The sequence below is a fragment of the Nematolebias whitei genome, chromosome 10 (genome assembly GCF_014905685.2).
Source record: "Nematolebias whitei isolate Nwh7 chromosome 10, NemWhi1, whole genome shotgun sequence".
In the NCBI taxonomy this organism is placed as follows: Eukaryota; Metazoa; Chordata; class Actinopteri; order Cyprinodontiformes; family Rivulidae; genus Nematolebias; species Nematolebias whitei.
In genome coordinates, this window is record NC_056507.1 from 14138161 (window position 1) to 14155786 (window position 17626).

At 37.0% G+C, this 17626-nt stretch overlaps 2 protein-coding genes across 2 annotated transcripts in view; both read left to right on the forward strand.

Moving 5' to 3' along the window:
- Positions 1-840: 840 nt before the first annotated feature.
- Positions 841-12072, forward strand: meak7 (MTOR associated protein, eak-7 homolog). The gene is made up of 9 exons (XM_037682685.1): positions 841-850; positions 3067-3225; positions 3451-3717; positions 3796-3940; positions 4015-4226; positions 4812-4998; positions 7191-7309; positions 10533-10712; positions 11687-12072. Exons 2-9 carry the CDS (start codon positions 3073-3075, stop codon positions 11810-11812), a joined length of 1389 nt encoding a protein of 462 aa, XP_037538613.1. The 5' UTR covers positions 841-850; positions 3067-3072; the 3' UTR covers positions 11813-12072.
- A 3553-nt stretch (positions 12073-15625) lies between these two features.
- Positions 15626-17626, forward strand: part of plcg2 (phospholipase C, gamma 2) — a 37539-nt gene continuing 35538 nt past the window's right edge. Inside the window, exon 1 of the mRNA XM_037682686.1 lies at positions 15626-15783. The gene's annotated coding sequence lies outside the window, so the exon portion shown is untranslated. The remainder of the gene's footprint in view (positions 15784-17626) is intronic.

The window sequence follows — 17626 nt, forward strand, 5'->3', positions numbered from 1 at the left end:
TATTTTGCAGATGTTTATATATATATATATTTCCTGTCAGAATATTATTTTAGCTTCATGGGTTTCACGTGAACAAGTTACACTAGAGTAAAAAACAATTTCTGGGTTTATTTACTCCTGGTTGTGCGCTACCGTTCGTTTAGACCTCAAAACGGACAATAGACGTTTTTATTTTCTTGCTTACAAACATCAGGATGCGCGCGCAGCCGAAAGTCAACGCCGCAACGAGATATTTTAATGAACGTTTATCTATCCTTCGTTATTAAATTAAATAATTCAGTAATCCAACACTATTATTATCTCACCGTTTTTACTTTATGCGAGCGATAGATAAATTTATGAATGGCCCTGATCGATTATTGCTTTTGGGTGGGAACCAGGGAACGACCGCCATCTTTGTAGCTAGTAGCTACGGTAACGGAGGCTAGTAGTAAACAACGTGATAAGTCATGTGAGTCCAATGGAGGGAAAAATAATGGCGTTTAAAGAAAATTCCAGAAAAACAGGGATTGGTGTGGCATTTTGGCACTCTTCCTTTGCACCTTTATTTTCTGTTGGGTACATATTTGTGAATTCGTATATTTTGATAAACAGACTAAAGTTTGCAAAAGAGCTTCAAATAAAAGGTGAGAGGTGTGTGTGTAATTCTGTCTCAGCTTATTTAATGGATAAGCAGGATTTAATAAATATGCATGTATGCATTTACTTTAAATCTCTGGGTCACTGCTTTATGTTTACTCATTTTGTTTTGACTGTGTGTTTGGCTTTTTGCAGTTTGTTGCTCTGCTGCTGCTCATCTGTGACTTTTGCCACAATTGTTTGGCAGGAAGCTTAAGCACGGGTTTGCCATGTAAGCATCTGCAGCAGAACTTTTAGTGTGTCTTTTGCGTGTTTTTAATACTCCATCTCTGTCCGTGTATGTGTAAACAGAAAGTAAAGGATGCCGTTTTAAAACTATTTGAACATGTATACCCCAGGAGGTTAATCTAAATACAGAAATACCTGGACGATTTCTATTTTGCACACATTTTTTGTGTTTAAGAAACTGTTCTTTCACAAGACTATCACATGATGATTTTCACCTTTTGTTTGTATTAGAGTTTAAAATCTTGCTTGTGTTTTTTCATTGGAAACATGCACATTAGAACTTGGATTTCACCTCTCTGTCTATCATTTCATTTGGGAATGCTTATCTCAGAGTCAGAGTTTCTTTATTGTCATTCGCACCTCATGTGGTACATGTGGTGGAGCAAAATTATGTACACAGGGTCCCAGTTACATCCAACAATAAAATGTATAAGAAAAACAATAATAACATCTAAGATATGAACTAAGAAAAACATCAACTAAATATACACTAAGCACTCATAACATAAAACATTGAACATCAGCACAAACATGAACATGAGTCTGTGAGCAGATGTGCACGCATGAACACATCAACATTGAAACAGATCAGCAGCAACATGAAACAGATCAGCAGCAACATGATATGGTTTTTCACAGTGATTATTCTAGTTAGAGATTCATGAGTCTAACAGCCTCAGGGTAGAAGCTGTTCCTCAGTCTAGTGGTTCTACACTTAATGCTCCTCAACCTCCTTCCTGAGGGGAGTGGGGCAAAAAGTGTGTGTGCTGGGTGAGTGGGGTCCTTCATGATGCAGGTGGCCCTCTTCCTGCATCTGGAGGTGTAGATGTCTGTGATGGTGGGGAGACTGATTCCAACAGATTTCTGTGCAGCCTTCACCACTCTCTGCAAAGCTTTTCTTTCTGCAGCTGTGCAGCCTCCATGCCACACACGTGCCCAAGCACGTTCACCAGATTTTATAGAGTTAACGTGGCCACCCCTCATCCCCTGGGCCAGGTTCTTCTACAAGGGTCCTCTGGGCCTCCTCAGTGAGGTAGGTGTTTAGGATTCCTTGTGACATCGTTGGTATCAGTCATTCAGTGCTTTCAGCACCGCCCTCTGGCGGTCAGGAGGGATGAAATAGAACGAAAGTTACGTATGTAACTACGGTTCTATGAATCCCGGATGACCGCCAGAGCTTCTCCGTCACTCAGAATCCTTGCGTTCCGCGAGAAGATTCTGTAGGAGCAGAGCAGCGGATGACGTCGGGCTATATAGCCTCTGATTGGTCATCCGTGTCACACCTGTGACTCCGTTGGTATTATTACTCGAATCAGCGCATGCGCGAAGGGAACATTATCTTGATTAGCACAAGAAGAAGTTGATTACAGAATGCTTTAAATGGGGCCAGTGTTGTGGCCAGTGTTGTCCAATTACATCCCTTGGGACATTTATGGGTCTCTCTTGTGCTATTGAGGCTCCTACTCTGACCCAATGCTAAAAACATCCTCTAAAATCAGTTTTCACAACTGCAGTCACTATTTTTTTTACATAAACAAGGAAGAGGGATGGGTTTAAATAATTATAAATGTTATTTTGGTCCAAAAGCACCATACTTATTACAACTGTGCTGTACTTAAAAAAACAAACACAATTTTCTGTGATTTAAAGTTTTTTTTTTCACTCCAGCATCCTCAAAATCTTCTAATACCCTCATATCTACACGTATGACATGTCTACAAAATGAGTCGGATCAGTATTACTCAGAAAACAAATCATTCTAAAGAAACACTGCAGATATCAATACAAAAAAATAGTTGAAAATCAAACCAGTCTCTCCACTTGAGCCTGTTTAACAACTTTTGGTTTTCTAGCAAGGTTGAGTCAGGTCCTCTGGTCTTGGACGGATTCTTCTTTGTTGAAGAAAGTCTCCTTCAGTCTGAGGAGCTGCATCAAACTCATTCAGCACCTTTTCATAGTGGATCACCCAATTTGCTAGAAACAGACAAAAGGAGGACAATCAGCCTTACAACCAATCGTTAGTGCCCTGATGGAAAGTTGAAACTGTCCACATCTTACAGTGTTGTTATTGCAAGTATCATTCAGCCTTCTGTGAACAGCAAATGGCCATCAGGGCACTAACAATCGGTCGAGAATGAACAGAATGAAAATATAATGCTATGTGTTCTGCCTTTTTTAGGTGTATTTGTTTCACTGCAGAGCATCATGGGTAACAATGGCAGTGTTGTGGTACAGAAGCGGCTGGCTCGGTTTCGTCCAGAGGAGCGGTCCATGGTCGATGGGTTGTTTGACAAGCTTCAAGGCGATGCTGGGGCCTCGGGAAAAGCAGGGAAGACTCTGACCCTTGAGATGCTTCAGGTAGAAAAACTGAACATGAATTGATGAACTGAAATCTGTGACGTTAGCACATGATTACGCTGACAGTTAGCATTTTGAAGTCTACTTTTCTCCCATAAATATCAAGTTTCTGCTTATTTTTGTGTCTAATTATTGATTTACGTCTTCTTTGAGTGCATCAGTCAAGAGAGTTTTTGTCATTGTGCTGCTTTTTCTTTAATCAACCCTTCATTTGATCTTTCATAGTCCACCATGGGAAGTTTGGCGCCGGACTCCATGGTGAAGAGGATCTATCAGTGCATGTGCAGCCTCGACCCGGGTCAGGAAGCACCTTCAGACTCGCAGAAAACCACCCAGCCTGCTGCTGCCTCTGGAGTCCTTCGGGAACAACTGATCGTCTTTCTCGCTGACACCCTGCGAGGTACTGCAGAAGAACGAGCCCCCCTCGTTTTGACTATGTCCCACAATGCCGCAGGGGTACCCAAAGAGGTCACTTGTGAGCAGGTGGTGGAGGTGAGTACAGAGAGCAATGAAACAGGAAATAACATGGATTTATGTGGTCTACTTCTTGATTTTTGCATTTTTCCACAGTTCCTGCAAGACCTGATTTCTGCTGTAGTTCAGATTTTGACCTGCAGGGGTCGTCTGCAGGGCTGGCATCCAGATAAAATGGGAGATACCTCCTTGGGTGTTAAACTCTTGGCAGAACAGATGTGTTCTGAGCTCAAACCCTCAGGTAAACTCCTGATTTCATTTTTGTTGAACATATTAAGGTATTTTGACTCCTAACTGCCTCATTTCACATCTCAGATCAGGGAACTTGTGATGTTTCTTGTCTGGAGGACTGGATCTTCAGAGTCTCCCAGGTGTCGACGTATTTGGAGATGCTGGTAGCTGAAGGTTTAAATGTGTCTCTGAACTCCTGGGTAGCTCCAACTCTGCTGCCTCCCTGCAAGGAGGTGTCCTGGAAAGACCTGATTTGTCTGCTGGACCTCCCCACGCTCATGTTTCTGGCTCCACAGGTTAGTGATTGTTGCATAGTTTGTTCAGGTTTTTGTTCAGAATAACTTTTTTATGTCTTAAATCTTTTCAAAGAAAAAAAACATGATTTTACTGTAACACAACTTTAAAACATGAATTATAGATGTCATTTAATCAAGGTCATTTAATAATTTAATAAACAAAACAAAAAACCACATAATAGTTCAAAATCATAAATCTATATTTTCTGTGTTTCTATGGTTTCCTTTTATAAATTTATAACTTATTTATAAAAAAAAAATTTGTGTGAACCTTTATATCTGTTGCTGATGTTGCTGCTGTTACACACTTGAATTTCCCCACTGTGGGACAATAAAGGCTGTTTCTATTCTTCTATTTACTACTGGTCCAGACATCGTTTACTAAGCTGTAGGTTTGCTTTTTCAAGTAAAAACACTTAAAAAAACTTTTTTGTCTTTACTCTTTTAAGATTGGCAACAAGTATCAAACACTATTAGTTAATTATTTCACTCAGACAGAAACACATTCACGTGTTCATTGTCTCACACATTAATATTTAAAATGACAATGTGTTTCTTCTCATTTTCTTGCTCATCTCTTTGTAGTTACCAGGCAGCTACAGCGCCCCCTGGAGGCTGGTGTTTTCCACACACCTGCACGGGGAGAGCTTCACCAGGATGATGACTGGCCTGATGCATCATGGGCCTACCCTGCTGCTCATCAAAGACACTAAGGGCCACGTCTTTGGGGGCTTTGCGTCACAGACCTGGGAGATGAAACCTCAGTTCCAGGGTGAGAGAAGGAACCCTTTTTATTCGATGTTCTTTTTAATATTGTGTTGCTTTAAAGCTGAATGACAGGTAAAGACAACATAAACCTTGTTTAAATACTTGTACAACTTCATATAACTGATGAGGAAACATCAGTTTCCTGATTATTGAATGTAAAAAAGAAAATAAAGGTTGAAAGAATAAATGAGGAGCCTATTCCAAACCAGGAGGCAGTAATTTATCAAATTCTAGATGCTATAAGACAGTAGCTAACATTTTTTCCCAAGTCATACATGTGTTTAATGTAAAACTGAAAATGTACGGTGGCAGCAGAACACGGAAAAATTTTGCACAGATATTATTCAGTCTTATCCGTTTACTAATTCAATTCAGTTTATTTATATAGTGCCAAATCACAACAAAGCTCTAGAAATCCTATAGACTTTTTCTCTTGTTCCAAATTACTGTTGTGTAAAATGAAGAGGCACTAACTGAGACACTGACACAATTTAAATATATTTGCAGAAACAACTATTTTAATGAAAAAACGCTGAGATTGATTCATATTTTTGTCAATAATAAGATAAAAACATGTAAACTAGCAGGAATGCTAATATTTAGTTGTGACCATAGAAGTTTTCAGCTTGTCTGATTTGTTCAAAGTTCCTGGTGCACTTATACTGGTTGGCCAGTAGGTGGCGGTGTAGGAGATTTATCTAACATGCATCTGAATCCAAACTCATTACTGTAAATCAGAAAACAGCTACTCAAAAGTTACCTACTGTGGTTAAAAAATGTTTTATTATTAAATCATGCACAATTTAAACAAAAAAGAAACTAAAAATTTACGTCTATTATTTAAATGTCATTTTAGCCCACATTATGATGACAACAAACCTACAGATTTTGTATTTTGTGACAAAATTAAAAACTGTAACCACACTCACATTTATAGTGTTATTTCTATATTAAAAACTCAAAGATACAGATTAATATTTTAACTCTTGATTTTAACTCTATTTTAACTTCTAATTCATGAAAATCTGACAGAAAAAGTACTAAAGCATTAAATGAAATCCACACATTAATGTGGTTGAGGAGGTGTCATTAATTAAAAGTCTGTAAGCAACATTTGTGACGAGATGCCAACTACTACATGCATGTTTTCCCACATAAATAACCAAAATACAAAAAATAGGTCAAACATTGAGTGTAAGAAGTTTTTGCGTGTCTGAATGCAGAGCTCTGTCTTTATGCTGCTCCACTGAACTGCATGAGCCTGAAATTTATTTTTGACAGTTGTCTCCATCTTTCTCATTTATTTCTCATTTAGCAGTGGATTAACTTCTACATTTCCACCTAAATGTCTTCTCCGAAACTCTACATTTGTCTGATTCTGCCATATTTGTTTGCGGACTACAGGCAAATCAGTGACATGACTCAAGCTACTTGGTTTTTGGTAGCTTTAGCCAAGTGCTTTGTTACAGTGTGGACCTTCTTTTCAGAACTGCATTCAATACAGCTAAAAAAAAAAAAATACTGGAGTAAACTGTCCAACTGCACCATTTACTTTCAGGATCTCCTGTTTTATATTTGATTTTATAGTTTGCAACAAGTATCTTTAAACTATATAATAAAAAGTATAAAACTGCAAAACTCCCTGGTGATATAAAGCAACAACAGCCCTACAAACAAGTGTCAGAATGTACAAACAAGCAAGTAAATGTCCAAAACTGAGAATTTATCGCTTTCTGCGTTTATGTTTCAGACACATGTGCCTATTATCCTCTCAGCTAATTATATTACCTCTGTTTAAAAAAAGTCTTACACTCAGGAAGCAGAATTTTGATATGAACTCTCATTATTTTTTATGCAGAAATTTAGTCCAGATGCTTACATTTTTTTTGCTCATGTTATGCAGCCTTTTTCTTGCAGTTTTTTTTTAAGGCGTCCTGTCTTGCAGCAAAATACATTTTTAGTCTAAAAAAACTGTTAAGAGTCGAACCAAATGTAAGTCTAAGGAATGCAGCATTTTGTCTTTTATAGTCACAAATAAAGTCATGCTATGAAATCTTTAGTCGTGTGACGTCAGCAGCTCGTGCACCACCGATGAAGTTACATGTTGAGGAAGTAATACTCCCTGTTTGAATGCTGGGGGCAGTCACTTGACTTTTCCCTCAGATCTTCATGATTTGTATAATTGTGTGCATGCAGGTGACTCCAGATGCTTCCTGTTCTCTGTGTTCCCCACTCTGAGAGTTTATACAGCAACAGGATACAACGACCACTTCATGTACCTCAACCAGCACCAACAGACAATGCCCAACGGACTGGTGAGACTGCACAAACTCACTGGAGGAGAACTTTAAAGCTGCTGCTCAATGATTTGACTTTAACAGTAGTTCCCTTCTGTTAGTCAGCACTCTGAGCTAAAATAACAATTTAAAATACAGTGTCAATGTTTTTCTGTCATTGTTATTTAGATATATCTGTTGGTATAAAGAAACAACGTGAAAGAGTAAGGTTTGAATATTTAAAATGCTTTGATTTTTAGCATTTTAGTCTTAAATTTAGAAGTTATCAGCAGGTATCAGGTATCACCTGATTTTCTTTTTATATAAAACTAATGTGCTGTTAGATCTGTGGGAGGGATGCTTTATTCTGTGACTGGTGGTTAAATGAATAATATATTTGGTCAGATGATGGACCCAGTAAAATAATTATAGCGTTTTTGTTGTTGTTGTGAACAAAGAAGAAAAAGTTGTTTCTTCTGATTCAACAAATTCATCTGAAAACGTTGGAGTTTAGCTGCCGCTGCAGAAGAAGAGAAAGGAGTCCTGACATCCTAAAGTTAAATGAGGCTTTAAATATGAAGATAAATCAGTCTCAAAAGTATTGTATTTTTTGGCCTATAAGTCACATTTTTTTGCATAATTTACATGCCCTGCGACTTATACATCGAATTGATGTATTTATGGATTTTTTTCCCATATTTACAAACCAATTTTTGGCTGAGATATGACCGTTTTCATTAATTCTGACTGAAATATTGAACACTACAATTTTCAGCCACTAGATGGCACTCTAGTATTTAGGCATGCTGTTGTATCATGTAATAGGTAAAAGTGGCTATAAGTGACACAGTCGGCTTGCCACAGATTGCCACCGTTTTCTGCCTGGAGCAACCGAATCAGCTTTATTTCGCTGCACTGCCCCGGTGAAATGCAGCAGCAAATTGACTGTCAAAGTGCATTTATTAAGTAAAAGTTCACATGAGACACACCTTTACAATAAATTCGAGCTAACAAATAATTGTTTTTAGGTGGTTATCTTGTTAAATTTCAAAGAAATTGAACGAGTCGCCCTCTGCGCGTTCATGTTTACACGTATCGGCTTTTGAAAATGCAGCTGATTTGACCATCAAAGTGCATTTATTAAGCAAAAGTTAGCCTGAGACACACCTTTACTATAATTTCGAGCAAACAAATAATTGTTTTTAAGTGTTAATCTGGTTAAATTCTTGTTAAAGTCCTCCCGTGCACGCTCCTGCGGCCACTATTTGGCAGCCAATCTATTTTTGGCACTACACCGGCCCATATTTCCGGGCTGTCAGCGGTGACGCGTAACAAACGCAACACGTCATAGGTGATGCATAATAGATGCGATGTATACGGCGAAGCAACATATTTATGGATTTATCCACTTTTTTAGACATATTTGGACAAATGCAACTTATAGGACGGTGCAACGTGCACAGCGGAAAATACGGTAGTCGCACAAGTGTACAAGGAGTTGTTTATGCATACAATAAGATCCACAAGTTTTACAAATGCATAAACAGTTTTTCAAATGTACCCTTTTCCATTTGCACAATTATTCTATGCGTACAAATTGTCAAATATACGTGCACAAATCACCTGCTGTGGCCGAATGAGTCAACACGAGCGCACGGATCAGCTGCCTGTAAATGTGACTTTTGATCCTTTATTGCTGCTCCAGATTTACAAAGGTAATGTTGCATTCAAGACTGGAAAGAAGCTGGGAAATCTGAGTCTTAACAGCCTTATTCAGAGTTATTATGACTACCGGTAGACATATTTCTAACTTGGCACAGTCGCTCATAACATCACTGGATTCCAAAAATGTTATTTAAGGGAAATAAACAACCTAAAATGAGCAGGTTATTCTTCATCTGGAAAAAATTTCAGGAAAAAATAAATAAATAAAAAATAATAATACTACTGGTAAATAAATAAATATACAAATAAATATATACCAGTGTATATTTTTTTCCTAGTAGTTTTTCCACAAGACGAATAACCTATATATTAAAACGCATGCGCACCTACACTCAAAATATATATTCCAGTATTTGAAAAAAAAAACGTAAAAAATATTTTTTCCCGTAGTTTTCCCATAAGAAGGAAATGTTAATTTTGTGGACCATATAGCTGGAAAAAAAAAAAACATCGAACAACATCAAAACATAATTAGATTATTCTTCCACTTGTAAAACAATGGGAAAAATTCTGGTATTTTCTTTGTAGGAAGAAAATACTGAAAAATATTTTTTTTCCCGTTAGTTTTTGCAAAGAAAGAATAGCCTAACCATTTTGAGTAGTTGATTTCAAATATACAGTTCTCACAAAAAATACCAGAAAATATATATTTTTGGTCGTTTTCCACAAAAAAAGTGTTAACTTTGTGGACTGTACATGTAAAATTAATATGAAAAGTGGTTACGTTATTTATCTTGTGGAAAAACTACTAGAATAATATATCTATTTATGTATTTATATATTTATTTATTTGTTTAGTTTTTTTTTCCTGAAGTTTTTCCAGATGAAGAATAACCTGCTCATTTTAGGTTGTTTATTTTAACGGTACTTTAATACCCTTACCTGTACCCCTAAATAATGTTTTTGTAATCCACAGATGTTAATGTAAGCATATGTGTTTTAATAAAGGGGTTCTGAGCTTTTCTGCCCTGTTAGAAATTAGCCTTTTTCCCCAAAACACTCAGTAAATCTGATAATGCTTAGATGTCCCAGTTTTTTTCCAGCCTTGAATGCAGCATTACCTGTGTTGACTCATTCGGCCACAGCAGGTAATTTGTGCACATGCATTTGACAATTTGTAGGCGCAGAATATTCGAACTTGTGCAAATTAAAATGTGTACATTTGAAAAATTGTTGATGCATTTGTAAAACTCGTAGTACGCTTGTGGACCCTACTGTACGCAGACACATCTCGTACGCTTGTGTGACTACTTTCGAGAGTGATTTATCTTCGTATTTAAAAGTTTTTAGTTTAATCAGATTAGAGGATTAAATTAAATTACCATAATAACTTTAAATGACGATTTTATTTAGAATTAAAATGTGATTTGAAAATCTTAATAATGGTAGTTCTTTAAGCGAAGTTGTTTTATTGACACTTTGGAATAACTTCACATAAAAATGGACACATTTTGAATACAAAAAGCCTCATAAAATTCTAATTTATGAGATAAAATGATTATGTTATGAATATTGTTTGTTTTCTGACCTTCATCAGGGGATGGGAGGTCAGCACGACTACTTCGGCTTGTGGCTGGACAGTGATTTTGGTCAGGGTCACAGCCGTGCACAGCCCAAGTGCACCACCTTCGGCAGCCCTCAGCTTTCTGGAGACCAAGAATTCACTCTGGACTCGATGGAAGTGTGGGCTGTGGGACAACCAAAACAGCCAGAGGAGGTGTGTGTTTTATTTAAATCAAGTAATAAAGATGAGTGCTGTGTTTCAAACAGACGCTGTCACAGGAAGCAGCGATCCTTCCCAAGAAGATGATGAGTTAAAACTTATTTTCAGCACTGTGGTCGTTAAAAAGTAAAACTAGAAGTGCCATGCACTGCCCACACATTTCCTTCTTATCACAGTTTGATGCTGAGAAATCCCCTTTTTGCTCAAAATAACAATTGGCTGTCAATTGTCAACTGTTTAACTTTGGTAATCATCCAATTCAAGATGGCCACCACAACTGACTGACATTAACTAACACAAAAATAGTTGTAACTCATTGTATTTTATATATATTGAGCTTAAATTTGGTGTGGTAGTAGCTGAGAGTCATTCAAAACACCGTGAGCGATGTGCCTTTCTTCAAGGAATGCCTTGAATTTATGTTATAATTTATCTTTAACTTTTTTAAATGCCTGATTACTACCAGATTGCCATGATAATATGTATTTTTCATTGTGACGTCAGAATTTTGGACCCATTTTTAAATTATTGCTAGTTTGTTTCTTGTATTTTTTTTTTTTTACTACAAGTCACAAAAATGATCAGCCCAAGAAAATTAAGTGGAAAGAGATAATTGCATAACTGTGCTGAAACTGAGACTTGTCGTAGCTCGTGTCTTCCTTCTCAACAAAACACGTTCAAAGTTGAAGTTAGGAGCTGCTGTTCTATAAAGATGTGCTATTATCACACAGACCAGCAGCTTGAAGGTCGTCTGCTGCTCTGTCAGGAAGCAAAAGACATGGAGGAGAGTTAAACATCAGAACTCCTATTCCTGCTGAGTGCTCGATGAAAGCCACTCCACATGCACATCATGCCCTGTAGTGACTGGACCACAAACAGAACCTCATTTACATCCCTTCCTGTTTTACACGTTACATCCGTTTCCTTTTAATCCTGCGCTTCTCCTGGCTGTCTGTCTGGTGTTTCAGGGGGAAGAAGAGGAGGGGAAGAAAAGCATCCTGAACGTGGATCCAGAGGTTCAGGCCATGATGGAGCTGACAGGAAAGACTCTGCACAGCGAGGGGTTCAGGGAGCTGGAGGAAGACCTGGACTAATGATCAGGAGCAGGTTTACCGAGGCTCCAATCCTGCCTGGTACCAACCCTTTGAGGCACGAATGATATCATGTTTGATCTTTTTAAATTCACAAATCATTGATTATTATTATAATACTAAAATCAACCAACTTTAATTTAACACCAGTTCATAATCAACCAGCCTTACAACCTTTAATGGCTGTAAATAAAGCTTCAAAGTGGCTGTAAAGTTCAAGTCGACACCAGCAGAGCAGCTTTAGGCTGGTTAGTACCGTCCGTGCGAGAACCTTGGGTGCGAGTTCACACTTTGGCTCCGGAGGTGTAAAACAGAATAAAACTTTTTTTTTTCCTCAAGTGTTTAATAACTGTCAACGTTAGTCAGAAAATTATTGAAAAAGTTGTTGTTTTGCTTGAAACGCCCCCGTTTTTTAAAATAAGAATTGTGAATTTCTTTGTAGAAGTTGGTGAGAACCTTATATTTATTAACCTTTCTAAAAGTTTAAAGACGTTGTTCAGAGAATGCTCAACATCAGGTATAGTAAGCGTTTCATCCCTCCCTGAATATTCAACAAGAAGGTTTCCCAGTTTCGTGTTGATGTTTTTTTTTAACTTTATGCTGAATTATTTTTTGCACTACTTTTGTTTTTTGCAGGTTTTGTGCTTTATTTGGTTTAAAAGCATCTAAAGAGCTGGGTGTACCCTTTGTTAAAATAATGCCAGTTTAAAAAAAGAAATCACCCTACAGCACAAAAAGAATAGGTGTTTCATTTAGTGATAATTTCATGAGCATCTACTGCTTCGCTGCAGCTGTTTGAACTTGTGGAAATATTTTAGCCATTGTTTATAACTATATTAATAAAAATAATAAGTGCTGCAGCTCATAAAAGCAGCTAAAGGTTGTTTCAATAAAACCGCCACTTATCTTTCAAGCTGCAAAATGTTAAATATTAAGCTGTTCCTCACGTAAACCTGGAATATCAAAATATCCTTAAATATGAAATAGCTGCTGATTTTTTTTGTTTTGGTGACGCTGTTTAGGAGGTAAATGTTTAGCACCCTTCTATTCATCACTACTAAAATATTACATTAAACAGATGATGTGAAACTGTAAAACATTCTTCAACATGCTTTAACAACTTCTACCTGATCAAATGTGCTGCTACTCATTTAACATTTTGTCAGAGGCGCAGTTAGAATCATGCTTTTGGTTTTTCTAAAATCGTTTCGGCCATCTCTTTTTTTTTATATGCTTTTTTTACATTTTCTCAAAATCTAAACGTTTCCTGAATCTCATACAATGTCAGTATCCATTGTAGTGAGGAACGCAGTTTTTATATTTCTGGAATGTATCAGGTTTTTTCTTAAAAGTTTCATTATGTAAACGTAGAGACAGGGTGATATCTCCATCAACAAACAACTTCTGTTGGTTTCTATGCAGTTTTCTTAAGTACACACAGAAAATATATTTGTGTTTTATGGCTCCTGAGGCACATCTGACAGAAGCAAGTGTTGGGTCCAGGGGAACAGTTATTTCCAGTATTCCACAATAAATTGTCCGTTATGGAAATAATTTGTCTGGAAAGTTGAAATGAGAAACTTTGAAACGCTTTTTGCTGCTTCGATGTGGCGACTTCACATCTTTTGGTTTTGTTTTAGTTTCTATCTAAATAAATTCAATAAATGCTCAGAGCTGAAATGGCATTCAGGGTAAAATTCAGAAAAATAAGTGTGATGTCCTTTTATAATCTTGTGTTTAATCTGGACTATTTAGCGGTGTATGAATCTATTAATAAATGACACTAATGAAAAAATTAGTTGATAAAAAGCAAAAAAAAAAAGTTTTAGAGTTAAACTAGACACCATTTTTTTTGTTTTTGCATACCACTGAAATCTTGATAAAACTGTTTTTGTATCTGAAGTCTGCACGAAGTATTTGGTTGTAGAAACGTAAAATGATGCGTCGACTGTTGTGACGAGAGAAAAAAAAACCCGGCACATGTTAATGAAACTTGAACAGCTTCGGCTTCATCGGCAGTATGAATATGTCTCTACCTCAAATCAATCTGACAGCTCGTGTCACTTGAAATAGTGTTTTTCTGTGCATGTAGTGAAAATATATGCTGTACGTGTAGTGAATGCTTTATTATAGTAAAGTTACAGATAAACTACTTCACCCTGACTTTTTCTGTCTTTCTTTTGGTCTCGTCTGTCAAAAAAAGTTGCCATAAACACTAAAACAAACATCTGCTCCGAGGCTGAAAGGCTGCCTTGTGCGAGTCCTCTTCCTCCTCCTCTTCCTCGTCGCTGCCATCATGCAAATAACCGAGCCAAGTTACTCATGCAAATGAACAGCAGTTTGCACAGCATTACAGTGAGGAATATTAATATGTTTTGTTTGTATGCATGTGTTCAAACTATTACAATGTTTTTATTTAAACATTTTACCTGCTGTGGCTAGAAAACAGTAAATTTGTACCGCTGACCGACCGGCCGCCTCGTTTAATTGTTTATGTTCTGCATTTCTACTTTACAGCACGTTCACTTTTATCACATACAGTACCCATATGTATGCACTTTATATTGTTTTGGTTTTTTTAAGCCAATGTACACCAGAGTATCTGGAGGACAATTTGAGATTTAATTTGTTGCACAAAGCGACTAGAGAACATTTATTCTCTAAAAGTTTCAGGATGAGCAATTAATTCATAGAAATAAAGGATTTAATTTTAATTTAATTCTATAACTTCAGAAGAGAAACATTTACACTTTCTCCATATTTATTTTAGCCTGCTTATTTATGTGTTAAGCTGAGCACATTTATGTACTAAACCATCAAAGTCCTGTACAGAAAACTAGATTAGAAAGTGAAATTCCTTATAAATGTTTAGATGTGTTTTAGACATTTTATTGTAATCCATTATGTGAGTGGTTCCCAAAGTTGTCGCAAAAATTAAAGGTTTCAAAATGATCTCCAGAAATCAAACATTTTCAAATGATTCCTAGTGGCATATTTTAACTAAAACTGTTGCAAAAGATAAAAGCAAGGATCATGGAAAAATAGTATTTGAGTTGGAGCTTTTTATTTATTTATTTATTGCAATGATTGGTGTGTATTTTATGGTTGCAAGTCCTTCCCATTGTTCCAGCAGGTGGGGCTGGTTTCTGTTACATGATTTAATCTTGTTTTATTTATTATTGTGACAAACCAAGATGGCCGCCACAGCTAAGCTACTTTTGTCAACACACAAAAAAAGTCAAGTTACTCAAAATGTTTAATGTATTTCTTAGTTTATATCTTGGATCCTTAGCACTGTTTTACAATTTATATTTTTGCTATGTTTGGGGTGTAACTGGACACAATTTTGTTCCACCTCATGTACCACATGTGATACGAATGACAATAAAGAACTTTGAACTTGAATAAGGAGGTGGTAGTAGCTGAGAGTCATCCTCAACACATCTGAGCGTTAACATGTCACGACGTGTGTCTGCGGCGGCCATCTTGAATTAGAGCAGTCAAGGCGGCGGGCGATATGCATTTTAATTAATATCTTGACTGGAGAGTAGCTAACGAATGTAAAGATGTTTGTTTCATTCATGTAAAAATCCCATTTATTTTGTTTCTTGTTTGTGTATCGTTTTATGGAATGTGATTAAAAATCTTTGTGCTTTTTCAGAAACAGTCTCATCATCCAGCAGGACAAAGATGCAGCTCTGCGCCTCTTGGTTTGCATAGATATCACCGTTGCTTCCGGACTTTTTTTTTTTTTTTTTTTATAACTTGCAGGCTCTGCCTATAATGCAAGTTAACTTTTACTTCCTTGTACACACAGGCTGATAGAGGAACTGACCGTCCTGCGGCTGGCCTTTTGACAACACTCCACATCCTCTCCTGCTTCATTTCAGAACGTTCAAACCATGATTGGATAAAAAAAAAAAAAAACAAGCCAGCACCGACTTTCTTTGTGAAGAAGCGAATTTACTCGTCAGGTGAGCGTGTTTTGCTTTGTGTCTTCTTAAAGTTTTATTTGAGCCGCTGTGGCAGGCTTGTCTCAGAGGAAAGGAAGTTCTTGTTTTACTGGCAGGTTTTTTTCTGCAGAAACTGCCAGAAATGTCCTGCAGCTCTGATGCGTTCACGGCCCCACTGTGACACCCAGCACACTGGACTCTCACATCGGTGGCAGTTTAGAACCGACTTTACCTTCCTGTCTGCACTTTTCTTTTTGAAATGTCTTAAAGACAAACCCAGCCTCCTAACGTTCAGGTGTTATCTGAACTATCAAACCACAACTCTTCCATCTTGTCTCTGAAGCCCCCGGGGGACACAGACTCGTCATAGGGGCCCTCAAACTGAATGCAGCAGCATCAAATACACCTCAGTACATCACTAGTACTTTGCTCTAATTTGGCACAGCTTCCAATTCTTTTATAAAAATATGGATGTTCAGCTTGGACGTTTTCTTACCTTGTCACATATTATTATTATTATTATAAATAACGATTTTGAATTGTTGATTCTTTTTGAATCGCTGGGTTTGTTTGCTTGCTTAGTTCATTCCTGTTTTTATTGCACATCTCTTGTCTATTATTGGGCATTTCTCCATTTATTTTATACGGTTCATCTGATCCTATTTATTTGTCGACTGCCATTTTATGGTAGTAATATCAAAGCAAAACCATAAAATTAAACTCATTAGATTTTACCAAACGATCCAAAGTAACTGGTTAATTCCACTACAAACGACTGTAGTTTACGCTAAATTATGAAGGAGAACGCCACAAAAATTGCAAAATAACTGGAGGGTGACACAAGCGACACGCGATCAAAACTCTTCAGTTCAAATATAAATAGGTCCGCTGACAGGAAATTCAAAATGACTTTAAACAACACATACCAAAGCAGAAAAGAAGGAACATGTACAGGTTCAAAATGAGTGAAGAGATTCAAAATAACTACAGAAATACAAACAGTAGAGCGACAAAGTACCAGAGAAAGCAGAGTTCTGGTATGTATAAAAATACATTCAGATTGACTTCTAATGTCCATGATAACAAAAGAGCCTCACAAAGGCACTAAAGCATGACAATTGTTGCTTTAGCTTCGCGGAGGTCTGAACACAAACTCAGAGGAGGCTGTGCTTAGTTGAAAAAAAGTAATAAATATATCCAACATTGAAAAAGGATAAAACTGCTGTGCTTTACTTGCATCACTTTTGCTCTACCCTTTAAGTTAGTTAACTTTGAGTTGCTGATTGGTCATTTTCAGCTATTTGTTAGTGACCAACAGAAGCAATTATTGGTCCACTTGTGTTCCTCAGAATGTTATATTTTGATGTTTTTTCCATATATTAATATATGTATAATTGTTTTCGTGCAACTTTTTCCTAATTTGGTGAATTTGGTACCACGATATGTGCGTTTCTTACACCTCCATCCACCATGCACATGACACTGGCCTGTTTTCTCCTCCCTTTATTCTATAAACACATTATTTAACATAAGCAATAATCATTTTCAATGTTGGGTTAATTTGGTCAAAAGTATTTGAGCTAAAGTCTATATTTTTAAGGGGAGGAAAACAATTAACATTCAAGTAGTATGAGAGTGGTAATCTTTATGACGTTGGTGCCTTTACTTGTATAAATACCACAGTAGTGGTTGTATCAGTATTTCACTTAGACATCACAGCTGCAATGTGATGCTGACGTTAGTTAAAAATTAATTTAGTTGCAAGCTCTGGTAGTTCCTTTTGTAAAAACTGAACATGTGATAAAGATCTGGCCTATCCGCTCAGTCTGAAAGTCATCAAGGCCTGCTTGTTCTCAACTCACTC